The sequence below is a fragment of the Pteropus alecto genome, unplaced genomic scaffold, assembly GCF_000325575.1.
Source record: "Pteropus alecto unplaced genomic scaffold, ASM32557v1 scaffold87, whole genome shotgun sequence".
Classification (NCBI taxonomy): Eukaryota; Metazoa; Chordata; class Mammalia; order Chiroptera; family Pteropodidae; genus Pteropus; species Pteropus alecto.
This window is the reverse complement of record NW_006443225.1, coordinates 9,873,666-9,898,572: the sequence shown is the minus strand read 5'-3', so window position 1 is coordinate 9,898,572 and position 24,907 is coordinate 9,873,666. Positions and strand designations below refer to the sequence as shown.

At 36.2% G+C, this 24,907-nt stretch overlaps 1 protein-coding gene and 1 pseudogene across 2 annotated transcripts in view; one reads left to right on the top strand and one right to left on the bottom strand.

Annotated features, from left to right (window-relative positions):
- MTFR1 (mitochondrial fission regulator 1) overlaps positions 1 to 22,710 on the bottom strand; it is a 51,858-nt gene extending 29,148 nt beyond the window's left edge. Inside the window, exons 1-3 of one of the 2 annotated variants that reach the window (XM_006923997.3) lie at positions 22,610 to 22,710; positions 6,775 to 6,917; positions 629 to 727 (exon numbers count right to left, since the gene is read on the bottom strand). In XM_006923997.3, the coding sequence (XP_006924059.1) occupies positions 629 to 727; positions 6,775 to 6,840 (165 nt within the window). In that variant the 5' untranslated portion in view covers positions 6,841 to 6,917; positions 22,610 to 22,710. The remainder of the gene's footprint in view (positions 1 to 628; positions 728 to 6,774; positions 6,918 to 22,609) is intronic. The other variant, XM_025041136.1, reaches the window with a different exon arrangement.
- LOC112472608 lies at positions 18,552 to 18,670 on the top strand (annotated as a pseudogene).
- Positions 22,711 to 24,907: the final 2,197 nt, after the last annotated feature.

Below are 24,907 nucleotides of genomic sequence, written 5' to 3'. Positions count from 1 at the left end.
ATAACAACAATAAAGAACAAAAGCCCAAATCAAGAACAGAACAATTTGTCTCCAAAGAGTTGCTCCTGATTTTGATGCTAGAAGAGAATACTCAGACCTGACCTTTCAAAAGTAATCCTAATTAAGGGTTTGACTATCACCTCATTCAGAGAACCACAATGATCTCTTTGTTTTAACATTGTTGTTACCAAGGCAATAGTTCATACAATTAACACTAAGTTTTAAACCAAAGATGGAGAAAGCAACTTACATAGCATGCACATAGACATCTCAAAATATATTTGGTGAACAGACTGGCTGTCCAAAGAGGAAGGTGTAATTAAAGAAAAAGATGGCAGTATCTGAAGCTCCTAAAGTAATATAAGGCCTACATTTGAGGTCACCTGGGAATTAACAACTGCTTGGCTTATTATGTGCTTCTAAATCCTGGCATAGGTATTAGATCTTAAATAATCACTTCACAGAGGAACTAAGATTAGAAAGACTTTACTCTGGTTTTTATCTTCTTTTACACTATTGATAGTGGCATTAGTAGCGGGGAAAAGGTTCAAAAAATACTTTTAATGCTGTCTAGCTTACTTATATTCCTAATATATATATTAATACAAAAATGTGAAATATACAGTACCTGAAACTGAACTCTTGGACACTGGATCAAAGATAAATTAGTACCAATTTTCCTTACAATACTTCGAGATGAACCATATGGCTTTCCAGACCAAAGTACCTGAGGAAGTAGGAAAAACCAAACATTTAATTATAAAACTTATAGTACTGTTAATACAAAGCACCATGCAATTAACTGCATAACATGCTGACACATTAATTATGGGATCAGAATGTCTATACGTTATGGGAAATGAGCTATTTTTCAATTAAAAATTAAAGAATATATATGACTGGTTATTATTAATGTAGTAAAGTTTAACGTAGGCATACATTTGCAAAATAACTAGTAATTGCAAAATAATACTATATTTGAAGTAAAAATTATTTTCATTTGGTTTTCGTACTGTTCTGCAAAGGATATACTATTTTACTTCTGCTGTACTTTTAGTTTTAGAATTTTATATACACATAAATTTTTAAAACTTGAGCTACTTTTGCTATCATGGATTTTTCAAAACAAATCCAAATCAGTACAAAGTTCGGAATCTTATTTGTACCATGCAGGGTAATGCATTTTGTTTACTACACAAGAATGCCTGGCCAAGGGTGAGCAGGAGCCAAACTCCAGTTGCACTACATCTTGTGAGGCCTTGTCCCCAGGGAAAAGGTGCCTTTTTCTAATTTACACGGAAGGTACTATGTGGACTAGTGGTGGCCCTAATGAGCAGGATTTCCCAGATAAAATCCTAATATTTAGAAAACATTATGCTACGCTTAAAGCAAAAAGAAACCCCCAAAGCAAAAAGCAAATAAAAACACACATGTAGAATGTTAAATTATTACAAATTGTACCTTGAAACTTCTCCCCAAGTATATCTTTTCTTAAAGAGAAAAACTACCCATCTGTTTTGAGTGCTACACTGCAAAGCCTGGACAGAAGAGGAGGTAAAGAGAGGTAGTATGCTATTAAAAACAATTTTAAAAAAAGGAATGAGACTGATATGACTATTGTAGCTAATTCATTCAAGTTTAACATTCAATTTTATATCCTAAAACTAAACGAATAGTACCAAATCCGTCGAAATGTATTCTAAGCAATGTACACCAACCAACTCCTTTTTAAAGTCAAACCATGGCCATTCTAATTTAAAGAATGGAATTACTCTAACAGTATTACCAAGCAATAAATGTTACTGCAAATAGTGGTGGCTCCAACACATAACCCAAACTAGGCATTTAGACCAGTCTAAAAGCATGCACAATTCTTAGAATGAGCATACAAGCAAAACAACATCTTAGGTTTTAGCAACCAAATCCAATTTAGGGATAACAGTATGAATTAAAGTGAGGATCACGGAGATATATATACTACCTCTGGCATCTGCTTCAGCTGCTATATAATTCTCTTTATCAAAATGTTCAAAGTTTCACTGGCTGTTATCTGGGAGGGTTCCAGAAAGTACTACAACCTACACTGCTACTATAACCAAAAATTGTATCTTTTGTTTTGAAATATAAATTAAAAAGATAGTACAGATTTGAAAATTGGTCAGAGAAATATAGGCATCAATATTTAAATATGAATATTAAACAAAGAATATTTGAGGCAAAGTTCCTTTAGAAAGGAATTACCTGTAGTTCAGAACTCAAATCTTGCCCACCAGTGTTCATATGGGGGATTATCACATGAATAGTGTTAAATAACACATGAGGACTAAAAGAAGGAAAACATCTGACTAAATGAAAATGAGAAGCATCAGAGTTTTACAAAGAGGCCAAGAAAAAAAAACATGGGCAAGTAACTCTAAGACAGTACTTAAGCAAACTCTTTACCTTATACATGTTAATAGGTCTTGATCTTTTAAAAATAAATCCATAGGGCAACAGTATCTATGCCATTTAGTCATTTCTCTTCTCGAGTCTTCCATTTATTCACAAGTCAAAACTCTCCTATGATGTAGTAGTGGAACACTATTTGTGCATCACAATATGACAATTACATACTCTAAAGGGAATATCCTGTCCCTCCAATAAGCAAAAATCTTAACTGAAGGTGAAGAGGACAACAAGCTTAGAGAAAATTTTTAGAAAGGATTTGCCAAGGTCAGGAACTAATGTTTCTGCCAGCTTTTGCCATTCCTTGCTATGTATTCCTCAGGGCTGTTTCAACTATTTCCTTCCCATCTGCTTAATATCAGAAACAAAGAATACCAGGTGCTTTCTTCAAGAGAAGGTAGACAAAGACTGAGCTTTTACTTATAAGGACTAAATAGACTATGCTTATGCAAAAGTTAAAGGAAGTAAAAGAACAGATTGCTTTATGTGATTATTTTTTCAAGTATAGACTAACAATGATATTCTTCTGTTGTGAACTACACAGCAGTTTGCACCAAGAAATATGAAGTGTCTATGTAAGCTAATGACTAGAATATTTAGAAAAGAAGAAAAGCCATAACCGTTACTGGATTATAGAAAAAAGTGAGGGGAAAGGGCAGCTAACTTCCAGGAACTCTAAAACCAGGTCTTTATTTTCTTCTTTTCAGCTCTCATGGAGAGAGATAAATTGTAAATGGCTGTGAAGAAAGAGAGGAACATATGGTATTGAAAAGTTAGCCTCTGTACACGGGGAGGCTGTGCAGCCCAAGAGCATCTCTAAACCCTAATGGTGGCTGAACTGTGTCTTGTCAGTTATACTTGTCTGGAGAATGAAAAATTTACTCTAAAGACAAACTGTCATTAATAATTTTACAGATGTAAGAGAAGGCATGGAGAATGCCATCATTACTTGACAATTCGATGTAATTAATAATAGCAAGTCCATTGATAAGCAATTAAGTAATAACTTATTTATAAGAACTACTAATAATCTAATGAATCTGTGTGGGGGGTATATGTGTATTTGCATGTCTGTGTCTAGTAATGGCAGTCCATAACATTTAGCAACAGTGTTTAAAAGTGATGATAGCAAAGAGAATGAAAATAGGAAAGCATTTGTTTTTCAGTTGTGATATGCTGTTGTAGAAGAGTTGAAGTATGAGGCTGGACTCAAGCTGCCATCTGTCTTACCATAATGAATACACTCAAGCTTTATGTGGTAATTCATTTGTTATAGACTGGTTTGATCTCCACTATTATTTGATAAGCACCACTAGCAGGAAGAGTATAAATTTAATTCTAAATAAATATATTTTTCTCAAGGCAAACTATATAATATTAATGCAAGGGTTCTTATTCTGGGGCTTGCACATCACTGAAATTACAAGTGAAATTATATGTATATACAACATTTTTCTGGGAAGAATGACCATACTATTAGTCAACTTTTCAGGGATTCTAGGACCCAATAAGTATAAATTCTTAATTCCAAGAGAGCCAAGAGAATATTAAAAGTGTGTGCTGAGGAGAAGGGGTAGAGATAGAAAGAAGAAACTAACAATTTCAAAATCCCCAACTGAAGATAACACTTCCTTCATTTCTCTTCTTCCTTACTCTGAACTCCTAGCCACATTCACATTCTTCTTGCAAAGCACAAAAGGATAACAAGGGTACAATTTCTAAGTATTACTGGATTTATATTACTAATACAAATTAGATATTTGCTATAACTTTTTCAACATAATATACTGAGATTAATCAGAATCACATTATCTTCATATTTTTCTTGCATTCTTAATGTTAAAAATGTTTTTGGTTAAGGAGAAAGTTTAGACAAATATATGGTTTTAAATTCAAACAAATGTTGAAGAAAATGGAAGGCAGTGAAGAGAAAACATAGATGCCATGGCAGCACATAAGCCTGTCACTACAGCCTGTATAAAGCTGGTCAAATTATTCATCCCTCTATGCTTCTGTTTCCTCGCCTACAATATCTACTTCCTGAGCCTATAAGCATTAAGTGAGTTAAAATATTTAATAAAAATTAAACCTCTTTGCTTTCTATTATAAGAGGTAGTAAAGTATACTAAAATGAGAAATGATTTTAGAATCAGAATTGGTTTCATATTATAGCTCTGTCACTTATTATGTAACTTTGGTCAAGTCAGTTAAACCCTCTGAATTTCTGATTCCTCATCTGTAAAAAAAAAAAAAGAAAGAAAAAAAAAAGTGGTGTTCTAACATACGTAATATCTATAAAAGAACTGGGCATAGTAAGCCAATCAGTGATAGCTATTGTGGTGGTGCTGACAAATAAAGTAAAATACAAAGAGCTAATCATCACCGGTTGTCCTAATGACAAAAACAAAACCCTGATCTCAAAGGTTACATTTCTTTTTGGGGGGGCAGATAAAGTATGTAAAGGATGAAAGCACTTTTTGCTCTTAGCGTACTTTCAAACATAGTATCAAGTTTGTTTCTACATCAAACTACTGAAACAGTACATATTTATCTTTGAAAGGTGAAGCTAAAATGTTTTTTTAAATTTTCAGATGCCCAAAGATAAAATTTTGGTAGACTATGCCTTTTTACTCTTAGGCAGCAGGCTATGAGATCTTGGAAACTAAGATAGAACATAACTCCAGAGGAGCAAATTGCTTTATGTTAGAAGAAAACTTGTTTTATATAGATTTTCAGTTAACTGATTAAAGTTGTTGATTATATGTTATAGGAAAAAAATGATCTTGTTCATTTGCTATTAGTGGAAAGGTCCCTCAGTTGTGATCACAATATTGAGAGGAAGTTACTCTCTCTTACCTGATCCATTCTTAGATAAAAGGCATCAGTCTTACAGCTCAAAATGAACAAAGCTAAATAAATGAATGAGCTAAATAAAGCATGTTATCTGTTCCAGAAAGAAAATCCTGTACCTTGGCCTCAGTCAGCACTAGTCACATTCACCTGACTTGGGGTGGGGTCGGGTGGAGGGCAGAGCAAAACCATAGGAAACTAACCATTATCGAATGTACCTACAACTACCTATAAGCCACTGCACTAGGTGTTTTACTTACATCGTCATTTAACCTGCAGACTGACTCAGTAGTTCTCCTTATCTGTAATTTGTAGAAGTAAGTAACTGGCAAAAATAAATTTCAGACCTAGGTTTGTTTGAATCAAGGACCTACAATCTTTCCACTAAACTATACTTCTTACTAAAATTGCAAATAAGTAGGAATTATAAATTGTAAAGGCTTCCCTTTTAGGGAATCATCAATAAATGCTTCACATTTTTCTGAAAGCAAAAATTCTTTTGCCCTTAGTACTCACAAATGAGAAAGGTGGTATAGCTGCATTAAGTCCAAAACATAGGAAGATGTAATTGAAAAAGATGAAAATACTATTAACTTTACAAACCATTTTCCTATTGCTTATCCTCACGCTAATAATCTAAAAATTAGTTATTAAAAAAAAAAAAAGGTAATTTTTTTGGTTCTTCGCTTTTTCTCCGAAGAAAATAGATGTAACTTTGGGAAGATTAGGGGGTCTCACAGTTCAACTTTCTCTTAAGATATGAAAAGACAAAACATAAAAACAAAAAAGTAAACATAGTGCATTAAAAAGTATACCCAATATTACAATTATGTTCCCTGCCTATATCTTTAATAAATAAAACTTAATTCCATGTCATCAATTACAAAATGTTGAATTTGAAAATAAAAAATATTCCACAAAATATGCTTGGCACAACTATCATTCTCATAACTTTACACTGGATCTGAAAAAAAATTATGTATCAGTTGAAAATACTTTTAAAAATGTCAAGACCAGAACACTGTTGGCACAAAATAACCATATTATACTAACTTTTTCTTCATATCTATAGTTGTTGTATTTTAGGAGACATGACTTACTTTTTAAATAGTTGTGTGATAAACCATATTATAACATGCAATATTAATACTTCTACAACACTGAGTTGTCATGTGTTAGTCAAATATATTTTATATTCAATGATTTTTATATATATTTAAGCCTTTTCCTCCCTAATAACAAAAGCACTGCTTTTAAAAGTCAAATGAATATTGGTAAGTTTTCAATGTAACCTAGAAAGTTACTCCCATACTTGGGAAGCTAAGTAAAGATTCACTTTTATCATTTAAATAGCAAGCAAATTAAATAGTACATAAACATACTGAATTCAAAATGTTGGTCATTTCATTTTACTTTCTCAGAAAAAATTCTTAAGACATCTAAATATCTGGATTTTAAAAATGAAATCTGAGCACTCACCGACTGCATGCTTACTCCAACTTGTTGAAAAACCATCCTAATTAGGCGCTTAATCCAGCCAAGCATTTAGATGGCAAAGTCTCTCCAAATTTGCATTTCAAGTTCTTCAGGCATACACAGCAGCACATGGTCCATAAAGCACACTGAAATTTTAAAATGCAAATTTTAAAATGAAATAATTTAGAATCTTTACTGTCTGCAACATGTCTCACAAAATAATTCTACTCTAAAACATTTTAAAAGTGTGTGTGTAAATTTACTTAAGAGAAAACAAATTTTGCTTGTAATTAGCTTTGAATACACTAACAGTACAATTTTTTAAGTATTTTTTCCAGTTACAGTTCTAGTTGGAAGCAACAAAAACATACTTGAGGCTAATTTAGGAAATATACTTATGGATCACCCTGAACAAACTGGATCCTGTCTGATCTCGGAAGCTTAGCAGAGTTGGGCCTGGTTAGTACTTGGATGAGAGACCACCTAGGAAGACCAGGTGCTGTAGACGTAAAAAATAAAAAATAAGGGATTGTAAGCTGACAAGGTCCTTGCAATCTGTGAGGTCAACCAAAGATTGCCTCACCTAAAATAAATATATACATACATACATACATAGATAAAAAAGAAAAAATATATTTATGAAAAGATATCTAAGAGATAACAATCTTAGCAGAACCTGCCTTGTAGGCTACACAGCCAGAAAAGATGCCCAAAATTGCAGCAGAATTGGTCCTAGGAAGACACCACTGCAACTGCTATTGCCACCCCTGACAGAACAGAGTTTACCAGATCCCACTTTTCTGTCTCACTGGCTCCAGAGTTGCTATCCATACTGGTGGTATTTGATTGGCCAAATCTACCTGGCTATAGAGAGCAGGTTCTGCCACTTAAAGTCATAAAGGAATTCCAGAAATATTGAACAGGAATTAAGATGCCAGAAGGTCAATAATAATAACAAAAGTCCTTTCACACTGGCAGATATAATCCCTGCCACTCACCCCTTCTCCATCAATATACTGTACATGTGATAGAATTAAATTGTTAACTCATACAGTGTAACCCAGTTGACTGAGTATTGGTCTCCAAAGAGACAGGGAATTTGCACCATACTACAAATCAATGCACTGCTTCCTCATCAAGAAATCTTGCTTTAAAAAAAAAATCAAACAAAAAAACAGCTCAACAGAACAGTGTAGTGATACATTTGGTTTACATTCTGATGTAAATTAATCCCACTATGGACCAGAAACAGAGAGTGTGGTCTATACTTGGAAAAGAACTTTATGAAAAATTATAGAGGTTGGCCGGGGGCGGGGTGGGGGAGGTGACACAAATATACCGGACACTGGGTAAAACACGAACTAAAATGAGTCAGACACTAATGACAGATGATAGTATGTAACAGCACTGGCAAAGAAATATGATAGCTATGAAACTGTCATGACTAGAATTTTGTTGAGACATATATTTTAATGCTATCAATATCTATTATTGCTTGTAAGAATGAATACTCAGAGTTAATGGGAATAAAAACAGTCAAGGGCTAAAAATAATGTCAAAGCTGGAAATGACAAAAAACTGGTTAGAGAAAAAAGATGGTTTTAAGTAGAATTTGAAAACCTATCACTTTTTTTAGATATAACTTAGAAAAGTGCACAAGTTTTGTGTCCAGCACAACAAATTTTTATGTATGTATAAACCTCTGTAGCCACCACTCACATCGAGATATAAAACATTTCCAGAACCCTAAAAGCTCCCTTGGGCCTCTACTTAGTCAATATCCATGCCTCACCTATCTAACCATTATTCTAACTTTACAGGCATGTATCAGAATCTGTTATAGGACTGGTACACTATAAATTACAGATAGGGAAAGTTCTTCATCTGGCACCAAAATATTAGAATAAAGCTTTTTAATTACTTAAATTAGAAAAATCATCAGATCTTAAAGGATTCTAAGCTCCAGCACAAAGGCAGCAGTTTGAGAAGTGCCTGGGTTATACAAGGAATTAAACTGACTTCAGGGTAAGGGCTGGAGGGGCAGGGACCAGTGGGAACTCTCTCAGGGCACAGGAGTGCTGGAGGAGGCCAGTGTTCCTTTGTTGAGATCTCCTTTCACCTAGCTGCTCCAGCACAGGCAGGTGTAAAATTTGTAATCTCCCTTAACCTGGCTAATCCTGACTGACACCCTTTATCCTGCCGTGGTGTTTCCCTGAGACCCTGAGCCATCCAACCCAATTGTCCAGCAGAGCCTTTTCCAGCAGCTTCAGATACTCCGCACAAGCAGCAGCTAGCTTTCAGACACACGCGCAGTCTCTCCGAAATGCCCTCAAGCCCAGCACAACAGTGATCAACTTCTGCTAGCACTGTAGCTCCTATCAAGTATGCCCAAGCCTGGCACAAGAAGTGACTGGCTATGGCTCGAATTATAGCTCCCACCAAGGGGCTGCAAGCGTGGCACAAGTGGTGGCTGGCCTTGGTTTGCATCATAGCCTCTCCCACATGTCTCCACTCCCTGTACAAGTGGTGACAGTGACTACTGATGGTGACTGGCCACAGCTCTCATCATCCCTCCTACCAAGCAGTCCCAAGGCAGGCACAGCAGCAGCCAGACTAAGCCTGCACTATGGCCCCTCCCAAGCCTACCACAGCTGTGGCTGGCCTTGGCTGGCCTCAGCCCACATCACAGGCCCTCTTAAGAGGCTCCAAACCCAACACATCCAGCCAGAACCCACTCAAAGGCTATACAACCTACAAACCCAACAGACTGCCCTGGCTGGCACCAGAGCCCCACCAAAGCAACTCCCACTCTACCAGCCCCTACACAATAGCTTGACCATTGTTGCCAGGGCCCATCCTCATAGTCAGCTGGCCTCAAGGTCAATCCCACCCAACAACATGCCTGCAGCAATCTCAGCCCAACTACAATAAAAGGGGACACACAACCCACAGAGGGACATCCCTGAAGCACCTGGCTCTGGTGAACAGGAGGAACTGCACCCCTGGGCCCCACAGGACACCTTCTAGGTAAGGCCACTCTTGCAAGACCAGGAGACACAGTAGATCTATCTAATACATAGAAATAAACAGAAATACAGCCAAAATGAGGAGACATGAAATGTTTCAAGTGAAATGAGGACAAAACTCCATGAAAAAAAAAAAAAAGAGGATGAAATGGAAGCAAGCAATCTACCAGATAAAGAGTTCAAACAATGGTTATAAAGAAGCTCAATTAACTTGGGAGAAGAATAAATAAATTCTGTGAGAACTTCAAAAGAGAGAAAAATATAAAAAAGAACCAATCAGAACTTAAGAATAACTGAAATGAAAAAAATAACACTAAGAGGGAATCAACAGCAGATTAGATGATATAGAAGAAAAAATGAGCGATCCAGAAGACAGAATAATGGAAATCATCCAACGGAAATAGCAAAAAGAAAAAAGAATCCAAAAAAATGAGGATAGTTTAAGGAAGCTCTGGGACAGCACCGAGTATACCAATATGCACATCATAGGGATCACAGAAGGAACAGAGAGATAGGAAGGGTAAGAAAACCTATTTAAAGAAATAAAGACTGAAAACTTCCCTAACCTGGCTAAGGAAATAGTCATACAAGTCCACGAAGCACAGAGTCCCAAACAAGATGAACCCAAAGAGACTCACACCAACAAACATTATAATTAAAGTGTGAAAGGTTAAAGACAGAGAGAATCTTTAAAGTAGCAAGAGAAAAGCAGTTATTTACCAATGAGAGAGTTCTCATAATAAAATAAACTAATTTTTCAACAGAAACTTTGAAGGCTATAAGAGAATGGCCCAATATAATCAAAGTAATGAAAGTAAAAAACATAACCAGTAATACTCTACATAGCAAGATTATCATTCAGAATTGAAGAAGTGATAACGAGTTTCTCAGACAAGCAAAAGCTAAAAGTTTATCACCACTAGACCAGCATTATAAGAAGTATTAAAGGGACTTCTTTAAGTGGTAAAGAAAAGGTCAAAACTAAAAATAAGAAAATACAGGAAAGAAAAAAAATCTCACTGATAAAGTCATTTAGTAAAAGTAGTGGATCAACCAATTATAAAGCTACTATGAAGGTTAAAAAAACAAAAGGAGTATGATCATGTATAAATACAACAATAAATTAAGGGATAAATACACACAAAAGATGTAAAATATGATGGCAAAAATGTTAATGTGGAGGAAGGAGTAAAAAAAATTTAGTGCTTTTAGAATGTGTTTGAACTTAAATAACCAACATCTTAAAATAGACTGCCATAAACATAGCTTGGTATCTATGAGTCTCGCAGTAACCGAGAAGGAAAGAAAGGAAAGGAAGGGAAGGAAGGGAAGGAAGGGAAGGGAGGGAAGGGAAAGGAAGGGAAAGGAAGGGAAAGGAAGGGAAAGGAAGGGAAGGGAAGGGAAAGGAGGGAGGGGAGGGAGGGGAGGAAGGGGAGGAAGGGGAGGAAGGGGAGGAAGGGGAGGAAGGGGAGGAAGGGGAGGAAGGGAAGGAAGGGAAGGAAGGGAAGGAAGGGAAGGAAGGGAAGGAAGGGAAGGAAGGAAAGAAGGGGAAGAAAGAAACATGCACACATATACACATACACAGAGAGAAAGGAATGCAAACAAACCACTATAGAAAGTCATCAATGTATAAGAAGGCAGAAGAAACAAAAATCCACAAAATGAATAAAACAATAAAATGGCGACACTACTATATAACTATCAATATAACGATATAACTATATTACTTTAAATAGAAGTAGACTAAATGCTCTAATCAAAAGACACAGGGTTACTGAATGAATTAAAACAAAAACAAAAAGCAAAACAAAAAAACCCACCAAGATCTGTACATAAGCTGCCTACAAAAGACTCACTTCAGATGGAGACACAACCTGAAAGTGGAGGGAAGGAATTAGATTATTTCATGCAAATGGAAACAAACAAAAGCTGGAGTAGCAATATCAGACAAAACAGACTTTAAAACAAGGGCTGTAACAAGAGACAAGGATATTGCATAATGATAAAAGGACCACTCCAAGAGAATATAACTCTTGTAAACATCTACATACCCAATGTAGAAAAACTTACATACATAAAGCAAATATTAACAGACATGAAGAGACTGACAGTAATACAAGAGTAGGAGACTTTAACACCCCATTGACATCATGCATAGATCATCCAGGCAGAAAATCAACAAGGGAATAGTGGCCTTAAATCAATATTCAAAAATCTGTTGCATTTTATACCATAATAATGAATTATAAGAAAAAGAAATTAAGACAACAATCTCATTTACAACGGCTTCTAAAATAAAATACCTAGGAATAAATTTAACCAAGGAGGTAAAGGACCTGGACTTGGAAAACTTTAAGACAATGATGAAAGAAACCGAAGATGACATAAATAAATGGAAGGATACACTGTTCTCATAGATTGAAAGTTTAAATATCATTAACATGTCCATATTACCCAAAGCAATTGACAGATTCAGAGCAATCCCTATCAAAATACCAATGGCATTTTTCACAGAACTAAAACAAATAATCTTAAAATTTATATGGAAACACAAAAGACCCCGAATAGCCAAAGCAATGTTAAGAAAGAACAAAGTTGGAAGTATCACACCACCTGATTTCAAACTACACTACAAGGCTATAGTAAGCAAAATAGTGTAGTACTGGTGCACACACATGCGTGCAACCAACACATAATCCAATGGAGAACAGTGCCTAGAAATAAACCCAAGCTTACATAATCAACTTATGACAAAGGAGCAAGAATATACAATGGGATAAAGATAGTTTCTTTGATAAATGGAAAACTGGACATACATACATACAAAAAAAAAATGAAACTAGACACTTATACAATACAAAAGTAAACACAAAATGGATTAAAGACTTAAATGTAAGTCCTGAAACCACAGAACTCCCAGAAGAAAATATAGGCAATAAGTTCTTTGACACTGGTGTGGACAATAATTTTTTGGCTAAGTCTCCAAGGACAAAGACAACAAAAGCAAAAATAAACAAATAGGACTACATCAAACTAAAAAGCTTTTTTGCATGGTGGTGGAAAAAAACATCAACAAAACAAAAAGGCAACCTACTCAATGGGAGAAGATATCTGCAAATGATATATTCAATAAGGGGTTAATATCCAAAACATATTTTTTAAAAAGCTCATAAAACTCAACATCAAAAAACAAAAACAATACACAATCCAATTAAATGGACAAAGGACCTAAACAGATATTTCTTCAAAGAGAACATACAGATGGCCAATAGACACGTGAGAAGATGCTCATTACTAATCATCAGGAAAATGCAAATCAAAACCACATATCACATGAGGTGATAGGAATCACTTCACACCTGTCAGAATGACTATCATCAAAAAAGACAAAGAATATGTGATGGCAACGATGTGGAGGAAAAGGAACCCTGGAGTACTGTAAACTGGTATAGCCATTTCTGGGTATTAATCCAAAAAAACCCACAAAAAACCCCAAAACAATAATTAAAAAAGATACATGAACCCCTATGTTCACTGGACCGTTATTTACAATAGCCAAGATATGAAAGCAACCTAGATGTCTACTGACACAACAAATAAAGAGGATGTGGTACATATTTGCAATATAATATTACTCAGCCATGAAAAAGAATGAAATTTTGCTGTTTGCAACATGTGGACCTAGAAGGTATTATGCTACATGAAAGAAAGCATCCCGAAAGACAAATAGAGTATTATTTCACTTACATGTAAAATCTAAAAAACAAAACAAAATAAAACAGAAACTCAGAGGTTCCACAGAGTAGTGGTTAGCACGTCTGCTTTACACGCAGAAGGGCAACATCTGTAGGTCAGGGGTGGAAATGGGGAGGGAGGAGGAAATTAAAAACAAAAAAAAACACCCCCAAATCCCAGAAACTCATAGAGAAGAAACTGATGGCTGCCAGAGTGGAGGTGGGTGGGGAGATGGGCAAAAAAGGTGAAGAGGGTTAAGAAATACAAACTGCCAATTATAAAACTAGTCATAGTGATATAATGTATAGCGCAGAGAATATATTCAATAATACCTAATAACTATATATGGTGACAGATGGTGATCAGATCACTTTATAAGATTTGTAAATGTCTAATCATTATGTTGTACATCTGAAACATAATATTGTAGATTAACTACAATTCAAAAATGAATTTAAAAAAAGTAATTCCTGTTTTCTTATTCTCATACTTTAAATCAAGACTGCTTCCAATCAATTACTTCTCCAAGCTCTTTTAAAACCCCTAAAACTAAAGCGGGGGGAAAAATCAGTAGTCTCCAGGGGTGGCAGTAGAGAGAAGGGTTAAACTACAAAGGAGCACAAGGGAACTTTTGGGAAATTGGAACTACTGTATATCTTGATTGTGGAGGTGGTTACACAACTGTGTTCATTAAAGAAATCTTTGTCAAAAGGAGTAAATTTTGCTGTATGTACATTATACTTTCATTTTAAAAAGCTTTTCTTTGTTAGCATTGCTCTACCATTCTCAGCCCCTCACAGGGGTTGACTTAAGGACAATTAAGTCATTCCCTGTCATTCGGCTATGACTTCAGCTGAGTCTTCTCTCCAAGTCCTTTCCTAAATGGAATTCTGCACTTTGGCCTCATTAGGTTCTATTTTTCCTCATAAATAAGATTCCATTTCCATTGCCTTTATTGCTTTTCTAAGCCAATACTGTTGTAAAAAGAAAAAACAACTATTAACTAGACTAGTTGCCCTCCTCCCCCAATTTTACTCTCCTCTTTTTATTCATTCTCAATATTGAAGTAGGTCCTTTGTTCTCTGTTCTTTCCTCCACGTATTTCACACACTACTCTTTGATCCTGTCATACAAATAATTCTAGAAATTCGACGTGCTCTCTGGATTTTTCTTTTATCTACTATTGCACCTCCCTACTGTACCCTTATACTAAGCTCGCTCCTACTAATCCTTTGTTTCAGCTTAACTCTCACCTCCTCCAAGAGGTCTTTCCTGATCGATCAGGATTAGGGCCATCCCATATATATTCCTCTATCTAGAACATTGAAACAATGTACCTAAACTGCTTACCTCCTCCATTGTACTTTAATCAACTTAAGGCCAAAAATTCTATCACTATTCATCACAGTGATCCCAGCACTTAGCACAGTGTATAGTTTAAAACAGTTACTCAATTCACATTTGAATATTAAATTAAAAACATCTAAGCCCCAAGCCAGTGCTTTTTCTACACTATCTCAATTGTAAGCAAGTATCTAAGAGGAATTATGCTTCCATTTACAGGTAAAATAGGTAATGTCAGACAAACATTCCTCTCATCGAGGACAAGTAAACTAGCTGGACAAAACCATCTATTTGAAAGCATAAGAGAACTACCAAGGCAGAGAAGTGTAATCAAACCGAGCTGATTCTTTGAAAAGACATAAAAAGGACTGAACTCTAGTGAAATTTGTCAAGGAGAGACAGAAGGCATATATTACTAGTATCAGGAATAAAAAAGGGGACATCATTAAATATCCCACAGGCATTAAGCATAAAAGGCAAAATAAAGCTACACATAAGTTACTATTGAAAGGGGTTGGTAACAGAAGGGAGAATAAAGGAGTTTTCTGTAGTGCAAACAAGTTTCTATTTTTTAATCTGGGTGGTCATTACATAGATGTTTGCCGTGTAATTTGTTATTGCACTATACATTTGTTTCTGCATTTTTCTGTTACACATGTCATAATTCAAAATAAAAAAATCTTTAAAAAAAGATGGCTAAGAATCAAGCTGCATTTTGCTTCCTAGGCTCTGCAGGACTATATAATTTAACTTCTACAAATTTTATAATGCTATAGGCTTTACAGTCTAGTCTACTCTAGCATAGACTAAAAGAAACTGTAAATGACTTATTGTAGGGAGGAGTGGTTGGCAGGGCAGTAAAAGAGAAAAGCAACACTAAATGAGAACTAGATAAACTCTGAAAACAAACTTCTTCACTCCACAAATACTATGAAAATGAAAACTAGTGTAGAGTTATACCAATTCAAGTTTACGGTTACCACATCAAAGATAACACAAAACTATGGTCGTCCTTCCTTATCCACTTTCGCTCTCCATAGTCTGTTACCCGTAGTCTACCGTGGTCTGAAAATATTAAATGGAAGTTTCCAGAAATAAACAATTCATAAGTTTTAAATTGTGTGCCCTTCTTAGTGTGATGAAATCTCACAATGACCTATGCCATCCCATCAGGGTCATTAGTTGTCCTTCTGTCTAGTGTATCCATGCTGTATACACTACCCATACACTTTACTGTACTATAAAACAATGATAGAGTATTTGACCTGTGAGTACAATTTACTGACAATTTAGAATTGATGTTTTATACTGTTCATTCGATACTGACTGCAATATCGTACTTGTGTTCAGATAACCCTTATAGTAGCCTAATTCTACATCACAATGCCTACATCATTCACCTCGCCTCATCCTGTCACAGGCACTGTAACATCTCACATCATCACAAGGGCGAGTATAACACAATATAGTATTTTGAGAAAGATCACATTCATATAACTTTTATTACAGTATATTATTATAAATATTCTATTTTACTATTTTTTTTAACTTCTTACTGTGCTTAATTTAAAAATTAAACTTTATCTTAGGTATGTAGTATAGGAAAAAACAGAGTACATATAGGGTTCAGTACTATCTGCAGTTTCGGGCATCCACTGGGGGTCTTGGAATATATCCCCTAAGGATAAGGAGGAACTACTATAATACTGCTCACAACTAACACAATGCATGTTTTTGAGGTAGTTGTAATAATTTTAAAAGTTAGCAGTATAGTTTCACAATAACTGTTAGCAATAATAAGAAAATTGTCATTAAATTTTAAATGCCAAAAACTAAAAGCTACAACACTATGGTGGTACTTATTTTTATAAGGTCTTTGGGAATCATTCAAGGAAATGGCCATTTAATTATCTTCACAATGAGAAAGGAGTATGACCATTTTATAGGGGCTGTGAGGAGTCCTGGAAGATGAACAGAACTTTCTTAATTATTTGGTTGGCTAAATTATTAGACTAAGGCTTCCAGCTCTCAGAATACTAAGAGGTTAGCATCCCATTCTGGTGTCAATGATAAAAGAAAAATAAGGGCCATAAAGTAAAAACAAACAAATAAACAAACAAAACTTATTTAAAATGACTGTACTTTATTTTGAGTCTATGTCCTTACTTTCTTACTTTTTTGGTATAAAATGCCTTTTCTTTTAGGAAATGGGAACAGTAGATGAATGTTACTCAATTTTTTTTAAAAAGATGTCCTTACTGTCACAATGAAAAGCTGTCAACCCTAATGTCAACACCCATTAAACTTGAAATTCGGGTCTAGTGACTACTGCGCTACACTTCAGATCAGTCTAGTTGAGACGTTAAATCAGAACACCTCACCATCCTATAAAACAATGATGTAGATCTGACCTCTGGGTACAATTTACTGACAATTTAGAATTGATATTCTATACTGTTCATGCAAAATTAAGTACACTGCTAAATTCCTAGTGCCTAACACGAAATATGACACATGATGTCATTTTTTTTTCAGTTCATAAATGAATAAATCTCATGACCTATAGATCTCTCAACAACAACAAAAAATATTTAGATAAGAACACGAGTTAATTAAAATTTGATGAAAATGATTTCAATAAAGTTAATGGATTTTGGCAATGAAACTAAACTCCTGAAGAACATTTTCTGTAACATTTTTAGAGGTCACATTTTATGATATAAAAGAGGGTAGAGGCAGTCATATTTTGATATGAATTAAAGGTCTGCCATATCATGTAAGGATTTCTGAAATATAACCTTAATGTGAACAATATCAGTATTTTCTTCTTAAAGTATTTTTACTTCAAACATTCCTATGCAAATAAATTAAGTACTGTGGCATCAATTTTAAAACAATCTTTTGAAAAGACTATTCAAATTTCTTAAGTGATCCTGGACATTAGCAGAAACACACACACTCAACTTGGAAGTCAATAATTCTTTTCACTGACTAAAAAAAGCTGTCCTTGGGCACAGCAAAGTGATGAAAACTCACTACAAAAGCAATTTTGACAAATTATATAATAATTACTGTCCCCTGATTATTATGTGTGTCAAAACTACCTTACTTGCAAGACTCAGTAAATTATACTTTTGTAAATTAAGATGTTCAGTTTTTAAAAGCTGGCACCAATGAAGCATTTGTTCTAAAAGAAATCTAGAGGCAAACTAAACGTTCATCAATAAAATAGTTAAATTCAATATAGTACTTGTTCAAGTTTACAGACAAGAAAAGAGCTCTATATGAAAAGATTTCATGATAAAACACTAAATAAGAATGTTGCAAGCTAACCCACATATGTGATTCCATTTTTTAAAAAGTAAAACTAAGCATAGAAATAGTGGTAAAATAGATATTTTACATATACTTAACACGAAAAAATATAAGAAGATACCAAAGCGGTATCTAAGGCTTGGTGATGAAATCCTCCACTTTTTCTTTTTTACACGTATGCATTTCTGTATTGTTTATGTGGTTTTTATCAAAATGATAAACTACTTATGTAATTTTTAAAGACCAGTAATATTTTCTAAACCAAGTAAATGAAAACTAAAAAGCAGAGAGAGGTATAAAAATTAAACTTTGGATGACATAAGTAAATAAACAATGGCAATACATAAACTTTGAGGAGGCGTCTATGGCCATGCCATCCTGAACAAGCCCGATCCTGTCTGATCTTGGAAGCTAAGCAGGGTCAGGCCTGGTTAGTACTTGGATGAGAGATCACTTAGGAAGACCAGGTGCTGTAGGCATAAAAATAAAAATAAAAAATAAGGAATTGTAAGCTGTCAAGGTCCTTGCAATCTGTGAGGTCAACCAAGGGTTGCCTCGCCAAAAAAAAAAAAAACTTCGAGGAAACGAATTGTACTTCCCAATTTCAGACATTATGACTTAAGATTTTTTTATGATTTACCATTTTTGTCATATCTGAATGCTCTTAATGGTTTGGTTTAAATCAACTATCTTAAAAAAAAATTAATTAATTTAATCTTATCCCAATAAAATCTATGTAATCAAAGCTCACTATTTCAGGATATTTTTTCTCAAAACACTTTAAAAAACTTAACATAGGATGTACTCCCTATATGAGCTCAAACAGATTTGAGATAAAAAGAGATATCTTGGCTAAAATAAATACAAAGTTGATTCCTGTTCCACCTAAATCATCTCTCTAGGATACTACTAGCCTACTCTATTGCAAGTACACGTTATATCAATACTTACTAGTATACAAGAATTCCATTTCAAAAGTTACTAATAAAATTTCTTAAAAAGCTTATACTGTTTTACATATTAAAATATATATTAAAGAATGTATTATGATGTCTATTTTTTTCAGTCAAGGAGACTTGATTTAATTTTCTTATTTATCTTTTTACATTTTAATCCACAAACAACTTACGCTAGTCAAATACAGTTGTATAAATTAATCTATTAAGTGATATCAAATATTTATACAATTTATTTGGTAATAATGACTTACAGATCGGCTAGCAATAACTCCAGTATCATAAATGAAGGAATTGTTTCAGAGGTTGCATGTGCTGCTCTCTAAAACTGCAGCACTGAGTGCTCTCCTAGATGATACACATATTTTATTAGCCATTATACAATACTTAAGAATAGACAAGTAATGGAGAAACCTATTTGCAACTTGCATATAACAAATGATTATTATCTTTAATAAATATAAAGTGTTTGCACATCTAGGAACGATTAGAAGCCCAATGGAAAAATAGGAAAAGAACATAAGTAGGCATTTTACAAGTGGAAACGCAAATGGACAATATGAAAAATTGTTTAATGATTTCTACTAACCAAATTCGTGTTAACTAAAACATCTCTTTTTCCTCATCAAATTGACAAAGATGGAAAGGGGAACAACCCAACACTGGCACAGACATAGTACAACCTTTCTGGTGGGCACGCTGGAAAGCAATTTCACTTCTGGAAATTTGTCCTAAAGAAATAATCTGATACACAAAAATCTGAAAAGGAAAAGCTGTCCTCTTAAGTATTATGAATAAATGTTTAAAAATCTGAAAAACAAAAATATCTAACAAAAGAGGATTGTTTAAAAACACATTGGTACTTCACGTACATCTTGGAAGACTATGCAAAAAAAGATGATAGTCTTAAATCTGAAAAAGATGGTCTATACATAATCCAGATTGCAAAATAATATCTACAATCTCATTTTTATAAAGTGTATAAGCACATTCATTAAAAAGGTCCAGAATAGGAGATGGATGGCACTTTTTCTGTAAATGGACAAATAATAAATATTTTAGGTTTGTAGGTCATACGATCTGTCACAACTAACTCAACTCTGCCCGTGTAATGAAAAAAGTAGTCATAGACCATATGTAAATAAGTATGGCTGGATTAAAAAAATCATTTATGGACATTAAATTCGAATTTCATATAATTTTCACACATCACAAAACAGTCTTAAATTTTTTTTCCACCCTCTTAGAAATGTAAAAAACATTCTTATCTCACAGTTCATACAAAAGCAGACCTTGGGCCAGTTTAGGCTCTTGGGCCATAGTTTGCCAACCCTTGGTCTAGGACAGATACTAAAGCATCATCAGTGGTTTACCCTTGATGGAATTAGTGTCATTTTGTTGCTTATCTAATTAGTGTAATTTGTATCAATGGTACACAATAAACATAAAGTAGCTGAGCAGTAGTTAACATTTCAAAGAGCAGTGTATAATACTCATCACCAAGACTGCCTAAGAAAACAAACCTGTAGAAAATGAAGTTTACCAGCATTTCAAAACCTACTGTACCATGCTGTCTTTTCTTCTTTTTCAGACTTTTTTCTCCGTTCCTTTCCTTATATTCATAAATTCACCAGTTACCCACATCTATTTTCCTTTATGTTCATCAGGTCAACTCACTAATCTTTTTACATTTCAGGTGAGATGGCTGTGATCATGTCACTTCTTTGCTCAAGTTTAAACACCCTAAACTTGGCTCTCAAGTTCCTTCACAAGTGAGTCTAACCTTACTTGCAGACTTCTGAATTACTCGCCTATAGCAGGAATCCTGAACTCCAATTTAACAAGTCTTTAGTCCTCTGAATAAGACCAGCTGTTTATAGTTCTTTATTTCTCTAACACTGTTTGGATGAAGATTGTTTTAGAGGGTTGAGAAGATCAAAGATACAGATGAAAGTATTCGGGATAAACAGCCAATATACACAATAAGTGCCAAAAGAGATAGAGACTATTCACTGATGTGTATTTTTTTCCTTTTCTATTCCCCTTTAACTGGCATATACTATAGAAAAAAAATTAACACTTACTGAACTACACTTCTATCCTTTGCTCCTAACTTTAAATTCAATTGTATTAACGTTTTACTGTTTCAAAAAGCCAAAAATACCTATACTATTGTACTCATATAAATTTCAAGGATTTTTCTCCATTATGTATTCGTATCTCAACAGAAATAATTTCCCACAGCAGTTAAATTTGTTCCACAATTCTTAGGACATTCAATTATGTTTAAAAGAGCAAGGACTCTGCAGTGACTCAGGGTTAGGATCCGAAATCCCAGGTGTGCCAAATTAATTTCTCTAAGCCCCTTTCCTTTATCTGTAAAATGGAATACCTACTTCACACAGCTGTTGTAAAAATTAAACTGACAGGTGGAAACAATTTTAAAGTGCTGTATATATTAACAACTCCATAAATAGAAATTATCAATGCTCTTATTACTGCTCAAAACCAGTAACGCTGCTGCCGAGACAAGATTATTTGATACCTGTTTTTCAGTGATTCTGTAGTGAAACAGCACAGTCGAACTCCCTACATTCTTGTAGCAAACTAAATTAGCGTCGTCCACACTTGAACATGTACCTTACTTTACGCAACCACTCTAGAAAGTAAACGAATGGAAAAGCATGGCAAAGCCGTACGGATTTGTAGAAGAGACGGAATATGTCTAGGATTCACTTCAAATTAACTCAGGGAGGAGGAGAAAGCCCGGCCACGTACCGGTAATCGCTGAAACTGGGTGATAGGTACACCGACTTACACACTCCTCTCGACCTCTGCATAGCTTGAAATTTTCCAAAACGAAAAGTGTTTTTAAATGTCCAAAGGTCGACCTTTTCTTTGGGGCTTAATGCAAATCCTATCATGATCAGGAAAATGCATTGGGAAGTTCTGAGAGGCGAAAAAGCAACACTAGCCAGGTGAGGCTGCTTAAACGTCCCGGGCAGACCCGCAGCGCGCTCCTCCCCGCCGAAGCCCCGAGGCCGGGGGCGGGGGCGCCGCCGCCGAGTCCCGCCCGCCTAGTCCTGGGAAGGAGAGCAACACCCAAGGGAACGGCCGCGAAGCGCCCGCGGGACGGACCGCAGGGCGGGGGAGGGGCGGACATGGGCTAAGCAGGTGGGTGGTGAGTCCCAGCCTTCAGGGCAATTCCGTCCACTTCCCTCCGCCCCGCCAAAGCTCCAGCCCCACCAGGGCCCTCAGCCGCCCCGAGAACCTCTCCGCCTGCCCTCAGCAGCGGCGCGGCCACCCAACGGCCCATGAAGCCCTCCGGCCTCCCCGCAAGCCCGAACCGGGCTCCTTCAAACTCTGCCCGGACTGTTACCAGGGTGCCCCGTCGCCGTCAGGCTCAGGGGCACCTCCTCGACTCCACGCCAACCGCTTTCCCGAGTCCACAGACTTACTTACCTCAGCCGCGCGGCAGCGAGGCGTCTTCCTCAGCTACTCAGGCGTCCAGCTTGGCGGTCCCGGGGCGTTGCTGCCAATCATTCAATCTCCGCCCCGAACACCAGACCAGACTAACCAATCAGCTGTTTCCTCTGGCCCGGAGGCGGGCACTGAGATCGCGGAGCGGAAGGCTAGGCACCGCCCCACGTGCCGGCTGCCGCCTCTCGCAGCCAGTGTGCGCAGGCGCGGGGCTCGCTCTGTTGCGTTCGCTTTCGCTAGCACCTCGTTTTGTGGCCTCGCTGCTCCGCCCAGAAAGTACTTTGTTTGTAAACCTCATGCTCTAGGTGTGCAGGAAGACCCACATTCTGAATGTAGCCTAAAGAGTGTATTACCTTGAAAGAAGCTGTGAGTTTTAAGCCCTTGTTAACCTAACATACGTTGAGCCCTTTTGTCCCACGCTGTAGGACTTGTGCTCACGCGGCGGGTCTGCTTCTGAGGACCTTATATCTGGGTTATGTTTGTGGTTAGGGAAAGTGAGGATGCGGTGTCATACAAAGTGCCTGATGGATGAGGTTTTTACTTTACCATCTTCAGTTCCAGCATCTGTTTACTCTGATTCTGATTCGTTGGGAGACGTGTTTTTTAATAGTTGAATATTCTAGGACATTATGGATTTCAAATATTCCTGTGGGGAAAATATGTTCATTCCATTTATAGTGAACAATATATTCAGCATGGTAAAATGTGTAGGCATGATAAAAGATTCATATGTAGAGTAAGAAACCAGTCAGTATTTCTGTAGGACCTTTCAAGAGCCTGTTGCTGATTGGCTGTCTCACTTACCCTCCCAGTGTAATTAATCCCAGAGATCATTGGGCAGGCACCCGAGCTCTGATGTTCTTGTTCCAGTTGCCAAAGTCTGCCTGGCGAGGGCTTTCCTCCTTCAGCAAAAGTATTAATTCATTTACCCAACAAGAGCTTTTGGAGGGCCCACTATGACAATACAAAGATTTTTTAAAGCCTTGAACCACACCCTCAGTGTGCCTACAGGCTAACAGAGATAGAAATACAAAGTTCACGTACATAATCAAAAGTTATAAGGAAAGCATGGAGGGATCCTAGGAACTAAGCCTGCCTGGTGGCTCAGGGAACACATCAGAGAGGAGTGAGTGCTAGATTTAGGTATTGGGTGATCTCATTGCTACTGGGTGATCTCGTGGATCACTGTCATTGAATCTAACCTCTCTTAGCAGGCAGAGCTAGGAAATATATTACAACTCCTTTTTAACTCTTCGTTTATATCTCTGTGATAGGCAACCTGGAAGATGGCCCCCAGTGATCCCTGCCTCCTGATATTCAGGCCCTTGTGTAATCCCCTCTTGGAGAGTGGTTTAGACCTAGTGTTTTCCTTCTAATGAATAGAATACAGCAAGAGTGATAGGATGCCATTTCCAAGATTAGGTTACAAAAAAGATTGTGGCTTCCATCTTGCTTGCTCTCTCTTGGTCTCTCCTTCTCTTGAGAGATATCAGCCATTATATTGTGAGCTGCCCTAAGGAGAGGCCCATATGGCAAGAAGCTGGGGGATGCCTCTAGCCAACAGCCAGTAAGGAACTAAGGTCCTCTTGTCCGTCAACCTGCTAACAGCCGTGTAAGTGAAATTGGCAAAAGATCCTCTCCCAGTTGAGCCTTCAGATGACTGCAGCCCTACTGACACCTTGATTGCAGCCTGTGGGAGACCCTGAGCCTGAGATACCCAGCTAAGCTGCACATGGATCCCTCAGACACAGAAGCTTTGAGATAATAAATGATTGTTGTGGTACGCTTCTACTTTTTTAGTAATTTGTTAGGAAGCAATGGATAACTAATATGATCTGTCTTCTCCCTAAGGTCAATGGTTCTTAAATTTACTTTGGAGCTCGTTTAAAAATACATACTTCCCAGAATCTTAGGTGATTGTTCTGCATGGCTAAATTTGGAAACTAATGTAGAAGGTTACACAGCAAACCATTTGGGGATTTTAGAAGAAAATAGACTTCTTTTTTTCCTTTTTAGTGTATCTGATCCTGGAGTTTTTTACCCAGATTAATGGCACAGCTTTCTTGGCAGAATCCAGAATGACTGAAACTTTATCTGCTATTTGGAGTATTTATTAAATAGAGAAGAAAGGATCAGAGCTTTCACTCACTTGCGGCCTTGAAAAAGTCCCTTGACCTTTCTATGCTTCCAGATTCCTAACAGGAAATTAAAAGATTATAATGTCATTATTTAAGTAACAGATTTGTTCATTATTAAGTGTATAGCAGGCAGTATATTAGG